General features: G+C 37.6%; 1 protein-coding gene, 4 non-coding genes and 1 pseudogene across 5 annotated transcripts; 5 read left to right on the forward strand and 1 right to left on the reverse strand.

The window, feature by feature from the left end:
• The first annotated feature begins 1351 nt into the window (after positions 1-1351).
• LOC145780382 (U5 spliceosomal RNA) lies at positions 1352-1462 on the forward strand. The gene has a single exon (XR_014290618.1). It is a non-coding gene; the product is annotated as a U5 spliceosomal RNA (small nuclear RNA).
• Positions 1463-3263: 1801 nt separating this feature from the next.
• Trnah-gug (transfer RNA histidin (anticodon GUG)) lies at positions 3264-3335 on the forward strand. The gene has a single exon. It is a non-coding gene; the product is annotated as a tRNA-His (tRNA).
• A 1647-nt stretch (positions 3336-4982) lies between these two features.
• Positions 4983-5093, forward strand: LOC145780390 (U5 spliceosomal RNA). The gene has a single exon (XR_014290625.1). It is a non-coding gene; the product is annotated as a U5 spliceosomal RNA (small nuclear RNA).
• Positions 5094-6603: 1510 nt separating this feature from the next.
• Positions 6604-6675, forward strand: Trnah-gug (transfer RNA histidin (anticodon GUG)). Its single transcript has one exon. It is a non-coding gene; the product is annotated as a tRNA-His (tRNA).
• A 1172-nt stretch (positions 6676-7847) lies between these two features.
• LOC145780394 (U5 spliceosomal RNA) lies at positions 7848-7965 on the forward strand (annotated as a pseudogene).
• An 8924-nt stretch (positions 7966-16889) lies between these two features.
• On the reverse strand, positions 16890-25714 carry LOC145779916 (uncharacterized). Its single transcript, XM_082591589.1, has 6 exons — positions 25560-25714; positions 23676-23751; positions 21948-22099; positions 20372-20453; positions 20088-20193; positions 16890-19158 (listed from the first exon to the last, which is right to left on the reverse strand). Exons 1-6 carry the CDS (start codon positions 25632-25634, stop codon positions 18732-18734), a joined length of 918 nt encoding a protein of 305 aa, XP_082447715.1. The 5' UTR covers positions 25635-25714; the 3' UTR covers positions 16890-18731.
• Positions 25715-27533: the final 1819 nt, after the last annotated feature.

The raw sequence follows: 27533 nt of genomic DNA on the forward strand, positions 1-27533 counted from the left end.
TTGAAAGCTAAAAATAGCTGATGAGGTTGAATTTATTTTGAAAATGTTTGTAACGCAATGACGTCGTTCAAATAAAAGTTTTAACGAGCAGAAAGATTTCTTTTAGGAGAAGCAAATGTTTATTTGTCTTTTTGGTGTCATCAGCTTGTTTTGCAGTTACCGGGACTTACCACGAGGAGATTGACAACATTATTCCTGGAATCTGAATAATCCTTTCTCAAACACAAGAAGGAAAATAACTCTTGGTCATTTTAATTATACTTTTAGGGCCGAGGGTCTATCCTTTCACCACCTTCATGTTCACGATGTTTCTGGACTACACTGGCATGTTTTAAAAAGAACTCTCGACGTAGTAACAGAAAACAACGGCAACCTGAGGTGGCAAAAAGGTTCTCGGCTCCAAAAGTTAAAACGACGATAAGGAAAACATACGCTCAACTATAATTGAGGATCAGAAATATGAGTAAGATAGGAAAGTATGCGCCAGTTTAAAAATGCTTTTCTTTGTAAGATCAAAAATATCGGTCAATTGTAGAGGCTCTCGTTTGTTTGTAAGCTACTAATAAATTCCCCGTCTTTCCTCAAAATCTAATAAGCGTTTTAAGAGAAGAAGCATGCTTCTGTAAGATTTATGAGCTGCGAATTGTTATCAATAAACTTACAACATGATCAAACCCATATACAGCAGCCACTTTACCTGGTCAGAATCTTTACCAGATCGGGTACGAATCTGGGTCAGATAAAGTGGCTGTCTGGGAACTCTTCCAAGATTTCTCCTCTGACTCACCTAACTTGACTTTCTATTGATTACATTTTCTATTGAAATCATTAGAAGATTGTTAATCTTTATGTCTTTATATTCCTCACACAAAATTACATCAAGAAGCTGTCGTCGAGAATTGTTAAATGGCAAGTCAAATGGAAAGCTGCAAGTCAAATAGCAGCACACCTCTATGAGCAATGGAAAAGATTAAACTAATTTTCAAACTAGTTGAGTAAGCAATGCGTTTATTTCATAAAATTTTCTTAATTATTGAGGGGACATAGATTTTTCTCTCTTAAATCCACTGCTAAAAATATCCTACGCTTGCCCAATGCTGTCGGTTTACGTGAAGAAGATGCAGTTTAAGGAGAAAAATTAGCAAGATAATTTTTGAAATATGGAAAAAATTTACTTGCTTATTTCCTCAGGTTTGAGATAGCATGTGACCAGATACCCCATAGCCGAAAGGGACCAAAACATTTTAGAAGGATAAAAGGAAAAAAATGCCCAAATTGTTTTGTGTTTTTTTTGATTCCACAAGTACTAAAATATTTCGGTCAAACAGATCCAATTCTGCACATATCTTCATCACTCTGGCTTCTTCACACAGAATAAATCTTTCGCCTTTTACTAGAGATTTCCGTGGGAAGGAGCACTACAATGAGTCTAATCGATTTTTTCCCTTCGCTTTGGCGAGGTTCATAAACTTAATACTGACTTCTGATTGCACTAGTTTTCTGTCTACCACAAGAAGCAAATTTCCTTAAATAGCTCAGCTTCTAATCCTCGTGAGAAATCTCAAGTTTACATTGGAGTTAAAGGGACCTGTGTTAAGGTCACGTGGGCGCTGCTCGACTATAGCCTACTCTCGGCAGGGAATGGAATGGGAGCCATATGTTGGGATGGAAAATGTGAAGGATGGAAGATTTGGATGATGGGATGGAAATAAATTGAGTAAAATTTTCTGTTTGATTACGTTTTTAAACTGAAATATGTCAATTTTTTTCGTATCGAACTAGCGCGCCTGTTGGTTTACGATTGCTCAAGGAAGTGAAGTCAATATTCTCACTTTCATTTAAGTTTAAAAATTAACTGTACTACATTACTTTATGTTTGAGGCTAAAATTTTTGTTGGGCTTACATTTAATAGAGGTACATTCTTTTGTCATAGGCTTATGCGTTCCATGGTTACGCATACTGCACATTTGCCGCATGGTTTAGAGTAGCCATTGGTTTGTGTTTAGTATTGAGTTGAGTAAAATCAATGAGACGGTGAGATTAAATTTAAGATGAAAATAGTGCTTCGGCCTCAACAAACCTTGTAAACTGTTGATATGTAATCAGCACTTCATTTTTGACTTTCCTTGTTTTTCGCAAGTAGCAAGTAAACTCTTACCAACTCATAGCACAGCTAGTTTCAAAAGTCTATTTTGAAAGATAGGTTACATCTGGATAAGTAAACATATCGTCTTTAAATTTACTTCCAAAAACCAACAAAAAGTACAAGAAGGAAATTGAAAGCAAGCGAAGTTGTAGCTTTCAGTGAAGATACTAATGATTCATTTCACCTACAGTACAAATATTTTTGTGAATTCTAACTTAACTTTAAAGGTAAAAAGAGTATGATTAATTAAACTAGCTTCACCCTAAATGAGGTGGAAAGGGTCAAAGTTCAACAAATTTACGCCCTCAATAACGAGGAACAGATGTTTTGTGATACCGCACAGTTGATGTGAGTCAAAGCGACTTTTCGCGAATATTAATCTTTAACATGAAAACTCTGAGCAACAATCTACTTTTGTAGAGCACCCACCAAGACATTTTTACACATGCAAATCATTTTCGACTAAACTATAAACTTAGATTATTTTTTTCACAGTCTGTAAAAACGTTAAGTATGAACAATGAACATCGAATACCAACATTGCAATTCTATGTGCAATAACACTACATCGCATAACATGGTAGCCACTTTAACAAGTAGAAATTCTGCCACTGCGAATGACTACAATGCAACCGCCAACCAATCAGAACATGTTGTAAGAGGCTACCGTCCAATTGTGACCTTTCTAGCACTCAGCCAGAGAGTTAATGCTTGTTTTGAACTTTATTTGGTAATTACAGAAGAAAAAAAGCAATAGCAGGGGTGGGAATCGAACCCGCGTCAATGAAATAACTAATTTCTAGCCCTAACCCTAACCCCTAAGCTAACCAGCTGACATAAAATCCATCACTTGATTTGCTTTGTATCATCTTCTTTTCGCTTTTTTACGTCATAGAAAACGTAGCTTGTGATTGGTTGGCGGTGCATTCTAGTCAATTGCAGTGGCAGAATTTTTCCTTGGTAAAGTGGCTACCGCATAACATGGCTTTGTGTACGACATACAAAAATGTGAGTTTGAATAAACCTTTCCAATCCATCACAGCAGAGTGGCGCAGTGGAAGCGTGCTGGGCCCATAACCCAGAGGTCGATGGATCGAAACCATTCTCTGCTATGTCGCTGTGATCGTATAGTGGTTAGTACTTCACGTTGTGGCCGTGACAACCCAGGTTCGAATCCTGGTCACAGCAAACTTTTTCCCTTTGTCGTTTTTTTTTTCTCTTTTGAAACGTCTTGCAGGATTTTTAAGAAAGATTTATATTATACAATTTTACAATTTAGTTAAAATGTTTACTGTCTCGTTGATTTTACTCAGCTGCGGCAAAATTACTTTGGCTGCACCGTCCACATCAGACTCTAAGGATGAGAGGTTATAAAATTTTATCCACTTCAGGTGTCATCTATCAAGTTTATTAGTTCAACCCAGGCTTAATGGACTACAGCAGGAAAATATAACACATAATAAAATGCCCTAAATTAAAGCTAAAAATAGCTGATGAGGCTGAATTTATTTTGAAAATGTTTGTAACGCAATGACGTCGTTCAAATAAAAGTTTTAACGAGCAGAAAGATTTCTTTTAGGAGAAGCAAATGTTTATTTATCTTTTTGGTGTCCTCAGCCTGTTTTGCAGTTACCGGGACTTACCACGAGGAGATTGACAACATTATTCCTGGAATCTGAATAATCCTGTCTCAAACACAAGAAGGAGATAAACTCTTGATCATTTTTAATTCTTCTTTTAGGGCCGAGGGTCTATCCTTTCACCACCTTCATGTTCACGATGTTTCTGGACTACACTGGCATGTTTTAAAAAGAACACTCGACGTAGTAACAGAAAACAACAACAACCTGGGGTGGCAAAAAGGTTCTCTGCTCCAAAAGTTAAAACGACGACAAGGAAAACATACGCTCAACTGTAATTGAGGATCGGAAATATGAATAAGATAGGAAAGTATGCGCCAGTTTAAAAATGCTTTTCTTTGTAAGATCAAAAATATCGGTCAATTGTAGAGGCTCTCGTTTGTTCGTAAGCTACTAATAAATTCCCCGTTTTTCCCCAGAAAGATAAAATCTAATAAGCGTTTTAAGAGAAGAAGCATGCTTCTGTAAGATTTATGAGCTGCGAATTGTTATCAATAAACTTACAACATGATCAAACCCATATAAAGCAGCCACTTTACCTGGTCCAAATGTTTACCAGATCGGGTACGAATCTGGGTCAGATAAAGTTGCTGTTTGAGAACTTTTCCAAGATTTCTCCTCTGACTCACCTAACTTGACTTTCTACTGATTACATTTTCTATTGATATCATTATATGATCGTTAATCTTTATGTCTTTATATTCCTCACACAAAATTACATCAAGAAGCAGTGGTCGAGAATTGTTAAATGGCAAGTCAAATGGAAAGTGGCAAGTCAAATAGCAGCACACCTCTATGAGCAATGGAAAAGATTAAACTAATTTTCAAAGTATAGTTGAGTAAGCAATGCGTTAATTTCATAAAATTTTCTTAATTATTGAGGGGACATAGATTTTTCTCTCTTAAATCCACTGCTAAAAATATCCTACGCTTGCCCAATGCTGTCGGTTTACGTGAAGAAGATGCAGTTTAGGGAGAAAAAGTAGCAAGATAATTTTTGAAATATGGAAAAAATTTACTTGCTTATTTCCTCAGGTTTGAGATAGCATGTGACCAGATACCCCATAGCCGAAAGGGACCAAAACATTTTAGAAGGATAAAAGGAAAAAAATGCCCAAATTGTTTTTTTTTTTTTTTGATTCCACAAGTACTAAAATATTTCGGTCAAACAGATCCAATTCCGCACATATCTTCATCACTCTGGCTTCTTCACACAGAATAAATCTTTCGCCTTTTACTAGAGATTTCCCTGGGGAGGAGCACTACAATGAGTCTAATCGATTTTTTCCCCTTGCTTCGGCGAGGTTCATAAACTTAATACTATTGTTGTCATCACTGACTTCTGATTGCACTAGTTTTGCAACAAGATCACTAGTTGCAATTATCACTATTGTCATATTCTCACCTAAACCCTTTGTTACACTAATTAATTGAGTTTTCGCTCCAGATTTTATTTAAATTTTGTCTCCCACAAGAAGCAAATTTCCTTAAATAGCTCAGCTTCTAATCGTCGTGGGAAACCTCAAGTTTATATTGGAGTTAAAGGGACCTGTGTTAAGGTCACGTGGGCGCTGCTCGACTATCGCCTGCTCTCGGCAGGGAATGGAATGAGAGCCATATGTTGGGATGGAAAATGTGAAGGATGGAAGATTTGGATGATGGGATGGAAATAAATTGAGTAAAATTTTCTGTTTGATTACGTTTTTAAACTGAAATATGTCGATTTTTTTCGTATCGAACCAGCGCACCTGTTGGCTTACGATTGCTCAAGGAAGTGAAGTCAATATTCTCACTTTCACTTAAGTTTAAAAATTAACTGTAGCCTAATTGAGGCTAAAATTTTTGTTGGGCTTACATTTAATAGAGGTACATTGTTTTGTCATAGGCTTATGCGTTCCATGGTTACGCATAGTGCACATTTACCGCATGGTTTAGACTTTAGAGTAGCCATTGGTTTGCGTTTAGTATTAAGTTGGGTAAAATCAATGAGACGGTGAGATTAAACTTAAGATGAAAATAGTGCTTTGGCCTCAACAAACCTTGTAAACTGTTGATATGTAATCAGCACTTCATTTTTGACTTTCCTTGTTTTTCGCAAGTAGCAAGTAAACTCTTACCAACTCATAGCACAGCTACTTTCAAAAGTCTATTTTGAAATATAGGTTACATCTGGATAAGTAAACATATCGTCTTTAAATTTATTTCCAAAAACAAACAAAAAGTACAAGAAGGAAATTGAAAGCAAGCGAAGTTGTAGCTTTCAGCGAAGATACTAATGATTCATTTCACCTATACAGTACAAATATTTTTGTGGATTCTAACTTAACTAGGTAAAAAGACTATGAATAAATTAAACCAGCTTCATCCTAAATGAGGTGGAAAGGGTCAAAGTTCAACAAATTCACGCCCTCAATAACGAGGAACAGATGTTTTGTGATACCGTACAGTTGATGTGAGTCAAAGCGACTTTTCGCGAATTTTAATCTTTAACATGAAAACTCTGAGCAACAATCTACTTTTGTAGAGTACCCACCAAGACATTTTTACACATGCAAATCATTTTCGACGAAACAATAAACTTAGATTATTTTTTTCACAGTCTGTAAAAACGTTAAGTATGAACAATGAACATCGAATACCAACATTGCAATTCTATGTGCAATAACACTACATCGCATAACATGGCTTTGTGTATGACATACAAAAATGTGAGTTTGAATAAACCTTTGCAATCCGTCACAGCAGAGTGGCGCAGTGGAAGCGTGCTGGGCCCATAACCCAGAGGTCGAGGGATCGAAACCATTCTCTGCTATGTCGCTGTGATCGTATAGTGGTTAGTACTTCACGTTGTGGCCGTGACAACCCAGGTTCGAATCCTGGTCACAGCAAACTTTTTCCCTTTGTCTGTTTTTTTTTTCTCTTTTGAAACGTATTGCAGTTTTTTGAGAAAGCTTTATATTATACAATTTTAAAATTTAGTTAAAATTGTTACTGTCTCGTCGATTTTACTCAGCTGCGGCAAAATTACTTTGGCTGCACCGTCCACATCAGACTCTAAGGATGAGAGGTTATAAAATTTTATCCACTTCAGGTGTCATCTATCAAGTTTATTAGTTCAACCCAGGCTTAATGGACTACAACAGGAACCATGCAGTTACTGGACTTACCACGAGGAAATTGACAACATTATTCCTGGAATCTGAATAATCCTTTCTCAAACACAAGAAGGAAATAAACTCTTGATCATTTTAAATTATTCTTTTAGGGCCGAGGGTCTATCCTTTCACCACCTTCATGTTCACGATGTTTCTGGACTACACTGGCATGTTTTAAAAAGAACACTCGACGTAGTAACAGAAAACAACAACAACCTGGAGTGGCAAAAAGGTTCTCGGCTCCAAAAGTTAAAACGACGACAAGGAAAACATACGCTCAACTGTAATTGAGGATCGGAAATATGAATAAGATAGGAAAGTATGCGCCAGTTTAAAAATGCTTTTCTTTGTAAGATCAAAAATACCGGTCAATTGTAAAGGCTCTCGTTTGTTCAAAGGTTACTAGTAAATTCCTCGTCTTTCCAGAGAAAGACAATCGAATAAGCGTTTTAAGAAGAGAAGCATGCTTCTGAATTATTGTCAATACACTTGCAACATGATCAAACCCATACAGCAGCCACTTTACCTGATCCAAATCTTTACCAGTTCGGGTACGAATCTGGGTCAAATAAAGTGACTGTCTAAGAACTCTTCCAAGATTTCTCCTCTGATTCACCGAACTTATTCCTTTGACTTTCGACTGATTACATAGTTTTATTGAAATCATTAGATGATTGTTAATCATCATGTTTTTTGTATTCCTCACACAAAATTACATCAAGGAGCAGTCGTCGAAAATTGTTTAAAAGGCAAGTCAAATGGAAAGTGGCAAGTCAATGGCAAGTCAAATAGCAGCACACTTCTATCAGCACTGGGAAAATGATTTATTCTAATGATGAGACAGGAAACAAATCCATTCCATATGGACAATTTGTAAACCTGCAAGATGTAGTGATATCCATCTTGAACTCTGAGCGTTGCGCGAATAGAGAAAAAAAAATCTTTTGCCTTTTACTAGAGATTTCCGTGGGAAGGAGCACCACAATGAGTCTTTTGGATTTTTTTATCTTGCTTCGGCGAGATTCATAACATTATACTATTGTTTTCTTTAACATTGTACTTGGGATGGACGACAAATGGCTCCTCGTGCCCCATCCTGTGAGTAACATCTGCACCCAAGCAGATGCCAAACGAAACTTGTCAACCAAGAGCCTCCACCCGGACGGCACAGCTGCAAGGGGCAATGGACAAGTTCAGACGCCCCACCATTCTGCAGCTCAGCATAGAAGGCTACACAACAAGCAAGATCAAAGTTGTGGAGCAGCTTGCCCATACCAACCGGGCACTTGTCATCCTCCTCCAAGAGACCCACTGCACCTCTGCAGATAGGCTAGCTATTCCCAACTACACGTTAGCCGGGTCTACCTTAAGCAGGAAGCACGGCATTGCCACGTTTGTGCATGAGAGCCTGAAGTGGACCTTTGTCGACCATTCTCCAATTGATGCTGAGATTGAGTGGGTGTGCATTTGTATCTCAGACTACAACATCGTCAACATCTACAAGCCCCCACCCTCGCGAATGTTGCCACCATCCCTTCCAACGTTTCCCTCCCCCAGTCTCTACGCTGGCGATTTCAACTGCCAGCACATCGACTGGGGCTACAACAACACAAGCAGCGACGGAGAATTGCTGGCTGACTGGGCCTCTACGAACCATCTTGCCCTCCTATTCAACCCAAAGGAACCAGCCAGTTTCCACTCCGGCCGCTGGGGAACAGGAACAAACCCTGACTTGGCCTTCGCGAGTGTCGACAGCTCTCTTCCAGACAGACGTGTGCTTGAGAAGTTTTTGCGGTCCCAACACCGGCCGTCCCTCATCGCCCCAAAACTTGTGGCTCCTATCCCGAGTTCACCGGTGAAGCGATGGAACTTCAAAAAAGCCGATTGGAATCAATACAGCCTCCTGACCAATGAGTCTGCTGCAAAGTTATCATCACCTGGAACATGCAACCCAGACGAGGCATACCAGGACTTCTGCAATGCCATAATAACTGCGGCAAAGGCCACAATACCACGTGGCCATCGAATCAGCTATACACCATGCTGGGACTCTGAGTGTGAAGCTCTCTATCGCTCCTACCTAAGCGCCACAAGTGGTGCTGCTTCTAACAACGCCGCCACCAGACTACTTGAGCGGCTGGACACAAAGAAGCTTGAGCGATGGAACGAAGCTGTCCAAACCATCGACTTCTCACACTCAAGCCACAGAGCATGGAGCATCATCAACAACCTCACTGGGCGCTCAGCAAACTCCCTTCGTCAGTGCCCTGTTTCTGCTAATGCCATCGCTTCCCAGCTAGTGCAGAACGGGGTCTACAAGACAAAGGACCGCAAGGCATCCCGCCTTGTTGCCAAGGAAGTATCTGCCCTGTGGCGAGTGGAAACACCACAAGAAGAAACAATCTCTGGAGACTTCACTCCAGAGGAATTCGCTATCGCCCTCCGCCTAGTGAAACCACACAAGTCTCCAGGGCTGGATAAGATCTGCCCTGAGCTTGTGCTCCATGCTGGCCATGACCTAAAGTCCTGGTTACGTAGATTCCTCTCTTCCTGCCTGCACCACCTCACAATCCCAAAAATCTGGAGAAGAGCTTTAGTAGTTGCGATCCCTAAGCCTCACAAGCCACCAGAGGACCCAAAGAGTTATCGTCCGATATCTCTCCTCTGTGTTCCTTTCAAGATCCTCGAAAGACTGATCTACGCACGCGTCAACCCAATCATCGACCCGCTCCTTCCAAAAAAGCAAGCTGGGTTTCGGCGCGGAAAATCCACCGTAGATCAGGTCACACTCTTAACCCAAGACATCGAGGATTGCTTTGAGGCAAAAAAGAAGGCCGGCGCTGTCTTTCTAGATCTTACAGCCGTATGGCATCGCGGCCTTACTTGCAAGCTGCTTCGCCTGCTTCCTGACCGACATATGGTTCATATGATTATGGAACTTGTCAGGAATCGAAGCTTCACTCTCACCACCGGTAGCTCACGGCGAAGCAGACTGAGGCGCCTGAAAAACGGCGTCCCACAGGGATCGGTCCTGGCTCCACTTCTTTTCAACATCTACACCCACGACCTGCCAACTACGGTCTCCGCAAAATATGCTTATGTGGACGACCTGGCAATTCTCCACTCCACAAAGTTGTGGGAAAATCTAGAAGACACCTTGAGCCAGGACATGAAAACTCTCTCAGCTTATCTCCAGAACTGGCGACTGAAACTCAGCGAAACCAAAACTGTGGTAGCAGCTTTCCACCTCCATAATCGGGAACATAGGTGTACGGGAAGCATATTTTTTGGGGGTGCAAAAGAATTCTTGCCCAAATATAATCAACTGGGCCTAAACAAAAGTACACATGTAAGAAAAAGCAATAATATAGCCTTCAAGAAAAAAACAGCACAAAAAATATCACCTGACAAGACTTCCACAAAGCCATTGATATGATAAGTATACCATTATGCAAATTAGCAAAACAACAAATTCATCATAAGACAATTGAAGGGAGTAATTGACACTGCACTAAGTCACTAGCGATCCAGTATAATGCAGTACTACCGGTAGGCCTACATGGCTCTAAAACTGCAAAACTAAACTAAAAAGTATTGATTAGTAGGTTAAATACAGTTGTAGACTGGTGGTATACACAAATTTAAAAGAAGTATTTGTTTCGCCCACTTCGTTGTCCAAATATATCTACAATGCGATTGACATCCACTTTATTTGTTGTTGATCTTTCCAAGTGCAACAAAGCTAAGTTTGACAGTCGTGTTTGACCCATTGTTGATCTCAGATATGTCTTCAGTCGTCGTAATCCGGAAAAAGACCTCTCAGCTGAACATGAAGTTGCAGGAACTGTTGCTAGAATTTTGGCAGCTTTTGCAAAGTGGGGCATAGTTTTATCTAATCCATTTGAAGTTAGGAATTTTGTACATTGTACAGCAGTTTTGACTTCTCTGTTGCGAGTGAGTTGGTGAAAAAGTTGATATTCCGCTTCCAGGAAATCTTGTTCTATGGTGTACTGTAGACTTCAGATATCAACTTCAAGCTGTCTTGGTTGGCATTATTTCTCAGCACTACATCTGCAAGAGAAAGCAGTATTTTTGAACTTTTGTTTGTAAATCTTTCAGATAATTCTGCAGTGACCCTGTCAATCGCATCATAGTATATCAACACGTGCTCTTTCCTTGTCAGTTTGTTCATTTTCTGGTTTTGTTGCTGTATTTTCACCACACAATGCTTGCATCCTTTTTGAAGGTTTTGATTGACGATGCAAAGAAATACCGGTACTTGAGTCTCGTTCACTGTGTGTTTGAAAGGTTTTGAAAGCTTTATGAACATCATTCCAAATGTTAAAGAACTTTTCCTCATTCCTGTGATTTCTTAAAGTGGAAATAGTTCCAAGTGCAGTTTGTTGGGCTGTTGCTATGTCCATTTCCTTTCCCGGGAGGTATGTTGCTAGGGGATTTGTAAATGAAAATATAAATTTCAAAACTTCTAGTCCCAGAAGGAACTGGACATCACAAACAGCTATAAATAGACCCCTGCCATCAACACAGGTTTTTGGGTCCTTTTCATTACTGCACTGCTTCAATGCAAGTAAAATTCTTAAAATTTGACAATGCACCGATTTCACAGCCTCCCATCGGCAAGTCCAACGTGTTACACAGAACGACTTGAGTTTAATGTACTTTCCAAATTTTTCTTCATCATCAAAACTTCTTAAAATTGTTTCCCTTTTTGGTGAGTGAAAATAATGATGTAATGACTGTACTACCCCAAGTGCATTTCTCAGAATAGTGTTTACTTCCAGAGTATCTTGAAGAGCCAAATTTAAAAGATGTGCATAACAATGGACGTAAATTGCCTGTGGCACAATTTCTTGTACTCTAGCTGCTACTCCTTTGCGAACTCCACTCATGTTCGCAGCTCCATCATAGCACTGCCCAACAATGTCCTTAATATTTAGCCCTAGCTCTTGAAGTGCACCTTTTATAAGAAGAAACAATGTTTCACCCTCAGTGTTCTTTGGATTATAGAACCCAATAAAACTCCCCTGAATTTCTCCTTGCACCAAGTAGCAAAAGCATATTGAGAGTTGCTCTACAGTGCTTACATCGGTTGTTTCATCAACAATAAGACTGAAAATTTTAGCATCAGAAATTTTTTCACAAAGTGTTTTTTTGACAAGTTGAGCAGCTATATCTATGATTTCATTTTGAATTCGAGGAGAAAGCCATTGAGTGTGCTTTTGTAAGTTTTGTTCAAGCTTGAAAGACAGCCATGGTATGTCTTTGCACCTTAAATGAAGCAATTCCAAGAAGTTCCCACGGTTTACATCAGATATTTGACAAACATTAGCTCGGTCTTCAGCATTATTTCGCTGTGGAATATTCTGCTGTGCAGTAAAAATTAAAGTTTCAACAATTGTTTTCAAATATTCTCGATTTCTTGTCACTTCCTCTCCATGAAAGCTTTGCATCTGAGAAATAACCGATGTCTGTTGGTTGCGGTTAATTTTGAAGTTCATCCATTTTTCCATAGCTGTTTGATGCCTTATGCTGCTACAGTGTTTATGCAACTTTTGGGATTTTCTCCAATTTGAAAATAAAAATGTATTACCAGCAGTATTGAATTTTTGGCAAGGAAAGCATTCGAAACTCTTTACGGTAACATTAAAAGTTAACCATGGATATGTTTGATAGAATATGGGGTTGAAGTCTCTTTTACAACCCTCACCAGGATACTGTTTGGGATTGTATGAATCCAAAAATGGTTGATAGGGTTCATCAAGGTCATTGGAAATTAACTGGGAGGCATTTCGGTTTAGTGTAGCGGAGTCATCATTTGAACCAACTTTAAGAACACCAGCACAAACAGGTACAACCTCATCAACAATATTAACAGGTTTATCAACAACAACTGGTAGTGGTACAGCCTCATTAACAACAGTTTCACGTACAGGCTCATCAACAACATCAACAAATACTGGTTGATCATCAACATCACCAATTACAGCCTTATCGATAACAGTTACAGGTATCGACTCTGAATCTTCAACAATATGTACAGGTACAGACTTTTCAACAACAAGAATGCTTAGAGGTCGCCTTTGAAGTCCCTCAGCAGCTGTAAGTTTGGTACGCTCTTTACCAGTGCTTTCAATTGTAACAGCTTCATCGTTTGGTGGCGCAGGAGCAAAATTACTGGCAAATGACAATTTTCTTTGTTTGGGGTCATCTAAACTTAAAAACTTAATGGTTTGATCATCACCATGCTTCCTTTTAAGATGCTCTCTTTTATAATCAGAAACAAGTATTTTATGGTATTTGTCACATTTCACTTTCGTTCGATAAATTCTTCGATTTTTATCCATTACAATAGTGGTACACTGGTAGGCCTACTTGATGAATTCGACTTCAGAAAAGTAAACAGATGCTGACAAATAATAGGCTATTCTACACTCTTCAGTAATCTAGCTTTAATGCCTATCAGAAACAACTCTAACTGAACTACTTTCTTGCATAAAACTCCACTTTCTCACAGCAAATTGTTGTATCATCAATCATCATGAAGTAAACTCCATCTCCATCATTCTGACATGTGTTTCTATTTCTCCATTATCAAATTTGTTAAATTTTGTCAAGGACTGTAGCCTACTAAACAAGGTAAAAGCTGCATTCTCCAGCAAGCAAGAATTTATACCGGTACGTTCACTTTTATAACTTTTTTTAGCAAGGAATCTTCCGAAAATTCTCTTTTGTAGACTAAGAAGAGTAGATACAGATAGGTATAAAATCTTGCCCAAATACCAAATCTTGCCCAAATTCTCGACAGATTGGGGGGTGCAATTGCACCCCCTGCACCCCCGGCTCGTACACCTATGATCGGGAAGCTGATTGTGAGCTACACGTCCAGAACAACGGAAAATCTCTGTCCTTTTGCCCCGAACCAAAATATCTTGGGGTGACACTGGACAGATCGCTCACATACCGCCACTATTTGGTGTCACTGCGCAAGAAACTCACATCCCGCGCTGCGGTACTCAAGCGCCTGGCAGGCTCTAGCTGGGGGGCGAGGGCTGACACTTTGCGTATAGCAGCCTTAGCCCTTGTCTACTCTTCAGCAGAGTACTGTGCACCTGTTTGGTGCGCAGTGCTCACTGCCATAACATCGACACTGCCATAAACAGCGCACTGCGCACAGTGACCGGATGCCTGCGTCCCACACCATTGAACAATCTCCCGATTCTCGCTGGCATCCAACCCGCTGAGCTTCGTCGCGAAGAAGCTACTCTGTCCCTCGGTCGACGGGCACTGGAGCCTAACCACCTTCTCCACCACAAGATCTCTGCTCTCCCAAACGAGCACCCCGTCGACTGAAATCAAGACACCCATTCGTGCCAGCCGCTCAACTTCTTATCAACGAAGCTGATGTACAAGACATATCTGCGGCTGCTTGGGCGGACCATAAATAGAGTTCTAAATGGAAGTCAATCGCCACCAGACTCTATTCGTTCATCCCCGACGCCGACACACGCCCCATCGGCCTAACACTACCAAGACAGGCATGGGTGAGCCTCAACCGTCTCCGTACGGGCGTCGGGCTTTTCCGCTCAACCATGCACCAATGGGGAATGGCCTCTTCTTCCTCCTATAAATGTGGTGCCGAGGAACAGACCGCAGACCACATCATCAATGACTGCTCCATCTTCAAACCACCTAATGGAGTGGAAGGTCTGCGTGTCATGGATGATGAAACCAAAGACTGGCTGCTCTCTAGTAGCCTTCCAGTGTAGTCCGAGAACATCGTGAATCTGAGGTGGTAAAAGGATAGACCCTCGGCCCCAGACGCTCACACGACGACGACGATACTATTGTTGTCGTAACTAACTTTTGATTGCAATAGTTTTGCAACAACATCACTAGTTGCAACTATCTGTCTCTATAACAACTATCTAATCATTATTGTCGTATTTTTACCTACCTCTTTTTTACACTAATTAATTGAGTCTTCGCTCCAGATTTTATTTAAATTTTGTCTCCCACAAGAAGCAAATTTCCTTAAATAGCTCAGCTTCTAATCCTCGTGGAAAACCTCAAGTTTATATTGGAGTTAAAGGGACCTGTGTTAAGGTCACGTGGGCGCTGCTCGACTATCGACTACTCTCGGCAGGAACTGGAATGAAAGGCCCATTTTGGAAGAGAAAATATCAAGGATGGAAGAATTGGATGATGGGATGAAAATAAATTGAGTAAAAAATACCGTTTGATTACGTTTTTATACTGAAATATGTCGATTTTTTTCGTATTAAACCAGCGCGCATGTTGGCGGACGATTGCTCGATGAATTGAAGTCAATATTCTCACTTTCATTTATGTTTAAACATTAACTGCACCACATTGAAGAACATTGTTCTTGAATGATTCTATTTCTAATTAATCAAAGAGTGAGAAACAATGAAATTATGTCGCAGCATGCAAAGCGCTTTGAAAACTAACACGCAAGCTGCGATAATAAAAATAAATCAATTAATCAAGTTTGTTTCAATGCAGCTTCACATACCGGTGCGGTACATGATAGAAAGTTAATACATCAAACACATAACTTTTATCCATATGGAAGCTACTCCGTTGAGTCACCGAAATGAAGCATAGGTTTTCTTGCAATAGAAGATCGAGTAAGCTTGAATAGCATACACCGGACAGTATAATCACCGTGAAAACAAAACAAAAAGCAGCCACTCCTATGCTACCTCAAGTTACAGGTTGAACAATGAACATCGAATACCAACATTGCAACTGTATGTGCAATAAAGCTACATTGCATAATGTGGCTTTGTGTATGAATAGTTTGAATATCTTTGAGTTTGAATAAACCTTCAACTTTTCCAATCCAGAACAGCAGAGTGGCGCAGTGGAAGCGTGTTGGCCCATAACGCAGAGGTCGATGGATCGAAACCATTCTCTGCTACATGGCTGCGATCGCATAGTGGTTACTGGTTAGTACTTCACATTGTGGCCGTGACAACTCAGGTTCGAATCCTGGTCACAGCAAGCTTTTTCCCTTTTTTCTGTTTTTTTCTCTTTTGAAACGTATTGCAGGTTTCTTATGAATGCTTTATATTATACAATTTTAAAATTCAGTTAAAATGTTTACTGTTTCGTTGATTTTACTCAGCTGCGGCAAAATTACTTGGCTGCACCGTCCACATCAGACTTTAACGATGAGAGGTTGAGCATGGACCAGTTTAAAAATGCTTTTCTTTGTAAAATCAAGAACACCGGTCAATTGTAGAGGCTCTCGTTTGTTCAAAGGCTACTAGTAAATTCCTCGTCTTTCAAAAGAAAGACAATCTAATAAGCGTTTTAAGAGGAGAAGCATGCTTCTGTAAGATTTATGAGCGGCGAATTATTGTCAATACACTTGCCTTACACTCCGCCCGTTAGCTCAGTGGTTACGCGTCCGGTTCAAGATCACGTGGCGCAAGTTCGACTCTCGTGGTGTGCACTTGAGCAACGCACATTAAGGAATGCTCTTCATTCAGCGGCACCGAGTGAATGGAATGATTCCACGGCAACAACACTTCAACAATCGGAAAACTTCACTCTGTCAATCTCGGTAACTGGCCCTGCGTCAAGAGCCTCTACAAGTATGTGAAACTACCAGGAATAACCAATCAAGTCTGTCAGTCCGAGGATAAAGATTCAAAACCAACTAACATGATAACATGTTCAAACCCATACAGCAGCCACTTTATCTGGTCAAAATCTTTACCAGATCGGGTACAAATCTGCGTCAGATCAAGTGGCTGTCTGAGAACTCTTCCAAGATTTCCCCTCTGACTCACCGAACTTATTCCTTTGACTTTCGAATGGTTACATTTTTCTATTGAAATCATTAGATGATTGTTAATCATCATGTTTTTTGTATTCTTCACACAAAATTACATCAAGGAGCAGTCGTCGAAAATTGTTTAAGTGGCAAGTCAAATGAAAAGTGGCAAGTCAATGGCAAGTCAAATGGAAAATGGCAAGTCAAATGGAAAATGGCAAGTCAATAGCAAGTCAAATAGAAAGTGGCAAGTCAATGGCAAGTCAAATAAATGCGAAACAAAAATATGCTTACAACAAATCTAAGCAGCTGATAAAACATTTTCTAGAAAATCCAGTAGCTTCTCGTACGCCTATTTAAGTTACTGTTGTTCTGAGAAGTTTGTTACTTTACAAGGTTAACGAAAACATCAATTCGAACTCAAAGAATTCGGTTTGCTTTGTCTAACTGAAACTATACAAATCTCAAAACTTTAAATCGGACAAAACAACCCCTTGAACTGGAGGTCACTCTTGCAATAGTTTTAGAGAGAACAAAAATCTTTTGGATTTACTGCAAAAGAAATGTTGCCGGCGATGGCGAGAATGCGTAACAAGACAGAAGTTTATTTTACAAGTTTAATCTTTTTTTTACGTGATGTTGAAATTTATGGAAAACCAACGAACATAGATTTATAAACAAAACAAAACGGAAGACCGGAAGTTTGAAAATTAAACATGAAGAGGCTGGAAATACTTTGTCATGATACCATTACTCGACAAAGTTTACGTCTCAGGTTAAAAATTGCAAGTTCTTGTTTCAGAGCAAGTAAGATTGTTAGTGTTCAACTTTTGCTATAAAACATGTACATCGCATTTTTCCCAAAATTTTTATGTCGGCTATACAGAATGGATTCCACGGTGGCAAATAAAAAATGTAAAATCAATATCCCTATGCCAAAGTAAAATTGTTGATGATATTGAATACACAATATGAAGCACTCTGTGAGGATGTTACACAACCTCTAATAAAAAACAGTGCTTCTGAAACAAACTTTTAATTTGATGAATAAATATATATTTACTTTTACTTTACGAAAATTTCGTTCAATATTGAATAGCAATCATTTTACATTAATAAAGTTTACAGTTGCTGGGCAACAGAAGTTTTTCGCAAATTTTTAACATCGTTACTCGCTGGAAACGAAACAAAGCTTCGTTTGTAGTTTAATCTTCCATTTTAAAACTTAATTCTCATTTCAAATGTACAGATTGGGTCAAAAGCATATTTACAGTTAGCTTACTTTACTCCTTAGCACAGTGGCTCTCAACCTTTCTCGGCTTACGGCACCCCGCAAACAACCAAATAATTTGGCGGCACCCACACTCCCACAGTCAAACCAAAAAGTTGCTGCATTAAATAAAAATAATTTTGAAAAGAGTTTTTGCAAAAACAAAACTAACTACAGCTCTGCATCGTATCATATACAATTTAATGAAGTTCATTTTAAATAAAGTTAGTGCGAAATTTGTGCTTGAGTTTTAGCCCAAATCCTTTCAATGTCTGGGCACATATATGATAACGCAACTCTAATAACTTGCGGCACCCTTGCGAAACGTAAATGGCACTCTTGGGTGCCGCGGCACCCCGGTTGAGAACCACTGCCTTAGCAGTATGAACAGTGATAAAAATATTTAGTAATATGTACATGGAGCCAACTTCATTGCAAGAAGAAAATAGCTGATAAACAGCATATGTGCTAAATAGCATCATAACAACAATAATTTACATAATAAAAAGGTTTTGCGTTGAAGAACAAAAGGACGTCATGTAAGTCTACTATACTTTTGGGCAGCTTACTCTGTAAATCGTCTTTTAAAGACCCTTGACTGAACAGTGACCTTTACAGTAGATAAAAAGTCAGTTTTTTGTCGAGTTTAGATGGAACGGGGACAGCCATGTGCTATGGAGCCTATTGATCATGCATTCACAACGCAGAGTCTTTAAAATACAGTTTGCAGGTGGTTGGCATAAGTACCCAGTCTCTACACAAGTCGTAATTTTGATCGAAGTTTACACAGCCTCGAAATTGTGTTCTATTCGTTTGGTTGCGGTCAACTATCAGATCAGCTAAGACTTTGATTTTTGTTTCTTTGCATTTAGGACTTAGCTCAGACAAATTGAAGTTAACAAGAGGTATATCAGAATTGCACAGACCAACTTGAAACCATTGCAAGTATCTATTTGTTTGGTTTTGTCCCCTGTAAAAATACAGCGATACTCTTTCTCCACTGTAGAAATGTTCAGCATGAAATGGCTTTGCGAGCTGGTAGTCGGTTAGGCAAATTTCTTGATCATAAGATCCGGCAAGTGTTCTTTTCCTTCTTGAATTGTTGCCGACAGTTTCTCGGTATCTGGGAAGAAAATAAATTTTTATGAGAAGTGCAAACATTCAAGTGAGTCAGTTTGAAACTTGCATCTTTACTATTGAAGTTACATAAATACAGTACAAGGACGTGTTTTTTCTACCAAATGTAATAAACTATTACATCAAGATAATAGGTTGTATTAAAATTTACTAAAAAAAAAAACAGATAGTTTAAAAACCGAAATTACACGATACGCATTTACCACAAAGGAATGGAATATGTAGACTAAAACAATTACATAGTTCACTACGAAGATAAAAGATGTTTTTGTAACACACCTCGTTCATAATAAAAGTAGAAAATTTTTTATTTTAAGAAATTGATATCAAAGAATATGTAATGATTCAAAAACAATTACAGCACTTTTTAAACTCTTAAGTGAATAAGGATTAAAGCGTATCCGGTGGCTTAATTTCAATGACTGTCATCAATTGCTATTAAAGCTAAAATTAAAATTTGCTTTCTATCGCCACTAAGATCTTAAATTTTTGAAAAATGTCTATAGCAAGGCGAAATTGTTTCAATGTATTGTTTCACTGCAAAGATGCTGCATCGGAGCACAGAACTTTTGTTTTTGTACAGTATAGTGCCAAGTAACTGCTATCAAGCATATCAAGCTTTATGCTGTTTGCTTATAACCGTAAAATCTCTTTTATTTGAATTAAGAATAAAATTCTTTTGCGCGTTCGTCATTGATAGGTTTTCCTTCAAATATAATTTTTTACAAGTTTTAAATTCAATAATAAACATGGCCACCTGGAGATGATAATGATAAAGAAATCGAATTGCTGAGATTTTTCCCAAAAAACGAATGAAATGGATTTTGCAACTACACCAATTTTGACGATTAAAAATAACTGTTTTGTACAAAACTATTTTGACTTAGCAACAACTTTTACGTTAGTCACACCTACTTATTATTTATCTTTCTATTCGGGTTTATCTCGTTATCTTCATGTAACGTTCTTGCAGATGAAGAGATGTTCATGTTTGATTTCATTACTTGGTCTTTGAGGTTTTCTGTAAAGTACGAAAAAAAATTTAACTTTCAATAATAATAGTTGATAATTACAAATATTAAGCTACTATAGTAATTGTTATTATCAATAATAGTCAAAAAACCAGCCATTTTAAGTATAAACCTAATGCATCGTTATAAATTTCTTTCAAACTTTTAACGTACTGACAAATACAGCACCTGACAGTTTTCCTTCAGATAGCTTTACATTGTAGCTCTTTTCAAAACTTGAAACCAGTTTTGGAAAGATATCGTTGAACACCTGACAAAATAAGAATGAAAATTTTAAAACAAAGTCGATGCATAACTTTTATAACATCTACAGTACATGGCTACGATAAGATCCCAGTAGCTGATCCAGAAGAGCACTTGGTTATGTGTCCCCCAAAAATCGAGAAAAAAAGATAGAAGTTTTCGGCGTTCGCACAGTTTTTTTCCGCTTGCTTTGCTAAGTACGTTTTAATTAACTGGCAACACCAGCCAGCACAGGGTTGTGTGGAAAGATCAAAGGAAAATGAGCTCGTGGAAAATAGCATCTCACTTTCCTCAATAATCTCAAAAATCATCTTCACGTTACAACCACAGCAATTTGTAATAATTAGATTAACCTATTGCAGTGTTAAAATTAAGAGGTGATGTGCCTTGTATAATGATAGTGGTAAAGTTGGTGCTGGTGACACTTAAGTCAAATTTTTTAAATGTTAAAGAATAATTGTTTAACATTATACAGAGCTTCCTCAGAAGTTAAATTACAGAAATTTTTGTGTGAAATTGAAAAAAAAATTCATTTGAAGCTTTAATTCAACTTTCACCTCGTTACTGTAACTTTAACTTCTACAGAAAACTATAGTAGTTTTGTTTTGATAAATTTGTTAAAATTGTAAGTGTGCGTCTTGATAAATACTGTATCAATATTGTGACACAAAGTACAAAAAAACGATCAGAAGAAGAGAATTTACTGTAGACTATATCAACTTTTTCTGAAGGGTGAGCCCCTAAACTTCCTCCTTCACAAACTGCTGCTCTGCAGACTTTGCTTCTTTTTTTTAGAGATTATACTTTGTTGAAACTTTGGTGTTTCCAAAAAAAATTTTGGATTCGCTACTGCAAGAGCCCAAACAAAATTATAATGCAAACAATTTAATGTATTAAGAAATAATTACTCTACAATTTTCAAAAACTTTACTGGACAACAGCAAAGTTTAAACGAAGATCCGATTAAATGATTCTTGAAGGGTTTTGACGATGATTCACAAACGTCCTTATTTTTTTCCAGCACGCCAGATTTTTGAGATATTTGAATTTTTGGTGTTTAAATCTAAACTATATCGACGCAAAAGCAACGCAGTTTGACCTATTATTGACAATTTTGAACGCAAGCTTGCACAATGCGAATTTCACAATGCATTGTGACTACCAGTTGCATTTTAAGAACGTATTTTTTATGATTAAATACGTAAAAATACCTCAAATATTAAAGTGCAAATATTTTCAAGACCTGATGTGGACGAGAAAAAAACGAGAGCAGATTCGGAATCAGCACAAAAATTTCATCAAAAAAAGTTCACTTGTGTCTCGGATTAAAAAATTTAGTTAAAATTTGTTGACCAGTGTTTTCAGAACTTCTATTGCACTTTTTCCATGATCATTTTCATTATCGTGTTTTTTGTATAAATGTGTTTATGGCTCAAAGACAATGCTAAATATAGAAAGTCTTATTTTCACTATATTTACTTATAAAAAAAACGTTGGATACCCTTTCAGCTTTTGAATGGCTTTCACGTTCGAGTTGGCATGCCAAAGAACCTTCTAATCCTTCCATGCGGCACTTATCCGCCGCTGACAGATTTTCGTCATCAAAAGTTGCCATTATTGGCGGGATGGAATTGGAGAGGAAATTCGCTTTTTCTGAAAATGCAAAAATTGAAAAAAGATTAAAAGGTTTAGTTTGATGTTAGCTATAAGTCGATAGTTCTGGAAACTGACAAAATAATTAAATTGCACATAAAAAAAAAACTAAAACCAACTCAAATTAAAGCACTAAAAGGCGGTAGGTTATAGCTTCGTGGCCTTGGGCAGCAAACGTTGAAGGTCAAAGAAAACACTTTGTTTACCACTATTACAATAGCTATTAGAATTTCCATCTGTTTAAAAGGTCACAGGTGTTTTCACCAAACACGACTTTTTTGATAATAAGTTGAACTGTGTTCAAACAATCTGTGCGATGCTTTCTAGTTGAAGACCTATTAAAGTGTGGTAACTTTTGATACCTAACCAGAGGGATGATATAGTGTTTCCAATCTATTAAATTGTTTTTGCAATTTTATTTTAATGTAGTGGCACTTTTGGAGATACGTTTTTATCATTCGGTGACTTAATTAGTGGACTACGCTGAATTTTTTTACTCAGCTGTCAAATAATTTACATTTGTAAATATGTCGTTGCTCAAGTTAGTTCAAATAAAATCGATCCAAAAATATACTGTACATGATTGCGTTAGCCTAACATGTAACCAAACTGATGTTTTATTAGATGTATTATACTTTATATTGTAGAAACTATATAAAAAGTTACCATATAAATATTACACATTTGCCTAGCTCAGTGGTTCTCAAACTTTTTCAAACTACTTGTGTAATGGCCCTTTGTGATTTTTTTAAATAAAAAAAACAAAAACATAAAATTAAAGCGATTAAGGCAAACTGTTACTAATACAATCCAACTGGTTTCCAGCTTTTGTTTCGATAGCAAGTAGTGTTGAAAATGCTATTTCACATTTGTCAGTTGTTAGAAATGAAATCAGCAGCTTCAGTGACATCTTTGCAATATCAAGATAAGACTGCGCCATTTCAACCCAAAATTCACTGCAACACATCTCACAGAAAACACGTTTTGCACCCCTATCATTCACTAAATCAATAAACTATTCTTGAATTAAGTTGTCTTTCGAAGGCAGATTGCTAACATTAGTTCCAAACAGGTTGTCGATGAAACAATAGCTCTTTTTAAGATTATGTAGGTTGGGAAAGTAACTGCAAACTTCATCTCCAAGAAATGAAACGTGGCGTGGCTTGTCTCTAAGAATGAAAAAGCAGATTCCAGTCATTATTAATATTATGTCAATATTATGTCACAGCAAAAAAAGCTGTCCGTGGCTCAACCTGGCGCAATGAAGGGAACGATAAAAGGTGACTGTCTAAGGCAAGAAAATGAAAGAAATGAATTTGCAAACTTGAATATTGCAAACACGTCAAAAGTTTGTCCAAGAAAAATTCACAGCGGTTTTTGTAGGTGCTTTGCGGACCCAGACAATTGCCTCGCAGACCCCCAAAGGACCGTGGACCCCACTTTGAAAACCACTGCCCTAAATTATGCTGTAATTTTTACATGTAAAGATAAAAAGAAATGATGAATTGTTAGAATAGAATAACACCATGTTAAAAGGTATGATATTTGTTTTAAAATTACATTTACAAAGACCTACCTCCAGTTAATGGTAATTTTTTCAAATGTGTATTTTTTCCAGTGCTTTGTGTTGCAAAGGAAGGACTTGCGTGAATCTGGAAATATCGATACTTTACTTCTTGGCAGTTACAAATTAATAAAACTTTCTTTTATCAATTGAAAATTTAATTTTGTAAGCTACTTGCTTCGCCTTTTGTTTATCGCAACTTAATTATAAAAAACAGCTAAACAGGTGAAATTGTTTTGTTATTTGACAAAATCCTGGAAATAGAAGATACGATCTATAATGATAATCTTGGTCATGTTCTGCTGTTTGCATAACAAATATGCAACAACATTTGCTTCAAAACGGCTACACTTCTTAAAGGATGTTTCCAAAACGACTATTTTTAATTCATAGCAGAATTATAACGAAGACGTTTTGTAGCTTAGTCATATTTATATACATATTGATTTTTGACGTTAAGTAGCTAATTATTTTGTCTAATCCTTGTCAGCTTTCTTGTATGGAAATTCACACCGTTTAGAGATTTCAAACGTCTTTTACGCAAAGGCGGAATTTATTCAGGACATTTTTTAACAAGTATTATAGTCTGTAGCCTAAATAAAAAAATGGTTTGATAACTAAATAAAACTTGTATATATTGTGTTAAGCATATTGTGAACAAATAAACCAAATATAGTTATTACTATCTGAATCCTTAACAGCCTGTTTCACCTAACGGATCATCAGAAGGTCTTATTCAAATAGAATCGTGAACAAATAACTATTTGTTCAAAAAATTATTTGTTCAAAAAACTATTTGTTCAAAAAGTTTCTTTTGTGAACAAATAGATAAATATAGGCTAGTTTATAGCAACGGTGGTTTTCAACTTTTTTCCCTGCGACCCAAGAGCAATCAATGTAGCCTCGCGACCCCCAAAAAGATATTCAATAAAAGCATGTGAAAATTCTAACCAAATTTGATTTACGCCGACATCCAGTCAATGTCTTTCGCTGTTCTTATGCAAATTTCTAAAATTGAAAACGTCTTTTCGTGATGTTATTGCTGCTTTAATTGCATTTCCTCGGATTATTTCCACTTCCTATCAAGTTTGGCTAGACTATAAAAAAGTATTGAATAAAAGCCACATTTTCACAGGTTATATTTATCGCAATTTTTTATGGATTTATTGAAATCAGTTTCAGTGAAATGGTTGATGTTGCATCTTTTCAACAAGTTTGTCAATGCGTGGACGTGTTGTTGAAAGAACTTTCATACTGACGTTTATCAATGCCGTTGGAAACGACCCTGACAAATCCATATTTGAAATGGGATTCCAAATAACTTTTCTTTTTTTCCATAGCGTGGTTGCTGTTTAACTATAGTCTGCACACAGCAACGTACAAGCTGCAAACTTCAGGTCGATGAATGAACGATTGCGCAAAAATACAGTTAGTATTCTTTTCTTGCTAAAATATAACTGAAAAAATATACACTGAATTTTCAGGCGTCTGGCAACCCTTCCGAAACAGCGTGCGAGCCCCAGGTTAAAAACCAGTTGGCTGTAGTTTATCGAAGCCTTCTAGTTATCCACACGATAGCAACATTAAAAATATTTGCAATGAGTTTTCGAACTTCTGGCTTAGTCACTGACTCAGATAGAAACATTACACTTATGCAATGTAATGATACAATAAATTTTAAAAGTGTAAATTTTTAAAACTGCTTTAAACTTTTCTAATTTTCTTTTTGATTTGATTTTTGCTACCTGAATATGACTGCTTGAACTCTTTTAAATAACAAAGGGGAAACCAAAAAATTAATAAGAACAAGGCATTGCTGCAAGAAAAATTCAACAAGTATTGACATGAATATAAAAATCAACAAACGTTCGACAGATTATTAATTCGTTCACTTACTTGTGCATTTTTCGTTAACAAAGGATTTTGTTCCAGACATCCAGAAATGCATCTGAGATCTGCTTTCTCTTTCATACGGAGGTTGGAGCAGAGAGGAGTCTTGGCAGAAAAGCAATTTCTTGTCCAAAACTTTCCCAGTTTACTACAGGTTAGTCTGCAATCCTTCCTAGGCATTGTTGCTGCAGAAGACGCAGCTTGTGCAGGATCAATTTCTCGAGGATAAACATTTGGCGTAGAAGAACTTGGTCGAAGAGATCTTGCTTGTCTTAACAAAGCAGCATAATTCATTTGATGATGCAAGGGAATTTGATTCGCTTCTGAAGAGGCTAGTGATCCAAAAAAAAATACAAAAAATGTAAAATATCTTACTACGCAAATATCCTTGTCTAAAAAGTGTCTCCTCATGTTTAAGGTATAGTTCTATTTCACTAAGACAAACTTTAACAAAGTCCAATTTTCTTTATTCTGTTGCTTCGATGTTATCTCATTCTTTATATACCTGGAGGAACAATGACAGGTGCGGCACATTTCTTCTATGCTGTCAAAGTCAGAGCCATAACACGTTGTTTAACATCTTGACGTTGGTAGCATGACGTTGGCTTAGTCTGCGTAACGTTTTGCGTCGATCGTAAACACAATTAAAGCCGCGCCTTTATATGATACACTTTGTATAATACTGATGCGATTTGCATAAACAAATATTGAAGCTTTTCAGCTTAATTTCGAACCCAGATGATCAAAAATTGATAAATCCAACGACCGCATTTACGTGAGACATATAGCAAACGATAGCCTGCAGCATTATCAACAGTGCAACAAATGTTTGAGTGTGTGAAAGTGCAGAAAGTAAGCTATGTCAAAATTAATTAGCAAATTTCTGATCACTGATGTTCTTCTATTTTAAAATTGCTTTACATATTTGCACTGACAAACTGAAGATGCAGGCAATTAAAATTCGACATTCCAGACAAAAGTTTTAAAATTACGATGTTCACACCTATCGGACCTATACATAAGAACACAAGAAAATATTAAATTTTGCAGAGGCCTACAAAGTTGTGCCTCCACCCCAATAGTCCAGTTGGTTAGCGCGTAACTTCGTGAACGAGGAACCTTCAACATCAAGCGGGCTTGTTCGATTCTAGGGTTGTGCTCTTGAGTAACGTATTTAAAGGATTGCTCTCCATTCAGCGGCACCTGATGGATAAAATAGCTCACAGACAATAATCGGAAATTTCACTCTGTCAATCTCGATGACCAGGCCGCGAAATTTTTTTCCCCCGAACTTTTTGTCTCATTTGCATATTTCTGTAAGTGTAGCCAATAGGCTACTGGTTACCGCGAGGCGCGCGTAACTGTTTTTACCGCTTCATTCTTTATGCGCGGTTTTCAAAGTCAGCAGCTAACTTTCGCCCTCCAAGTCTAAATCTAAACATTAAACTTGAAAAATAACGTAGCATGGAGACACACCTAGTCTAGTCAAGTTTAAAAAGGTTGAGAAAAGAAATTGATTCTGGTCACTCTAAAAGTAAGATTTTCCGAATTGATTAAGAATTAACCCTAACCCTAAGAATTAACCCTAACCTATTAACGCTAACCCTATTTTTTTTGAAAAGCTTTTGTGCACGGCAAAAAATGATTTAAAAAAAAAAATTGACTTCGATGGGCGTCGAACAGTTGTCCTCACGAAAATAAGGGAAAAGGTGACACTACTGAATCAAACACGTCAACGAAAAATGTTTGCATTCACTCTGTATTAATGCAAACTGTATGAGAAGTAACAAAAAGTTCGTGGGAAACAAAATTCGCGACCTAGCCTGCTTCAGCAGTTCAAACCTCTAGAAGTATGCGAATCTGGCAAGATGTATCTCTCAAAACAAAATTTCCGAATTTGAGGATAAAGATTCAATCAATCAGGAAGTATTTTTTTTTTATTTGAACGAAGATGTGCAGTGGGTCTCCTAGAGGAGAATA

The sequence above is a fragment of the Aplidium turbinatum genome, chromosome 11, assembly GCF_918807975.1.
Source record: "Aplidium turbinatum chromosome 11, kaAplTurb1.1, whole genome shotgun sequence".
Classification (NCBI taxonomy): Eukaryota; Metazoa; Chordata; class Ascidiacea; order Aplousobranchia; family Polyclinidae; genus Aplidium; species Aplidium turbinatum.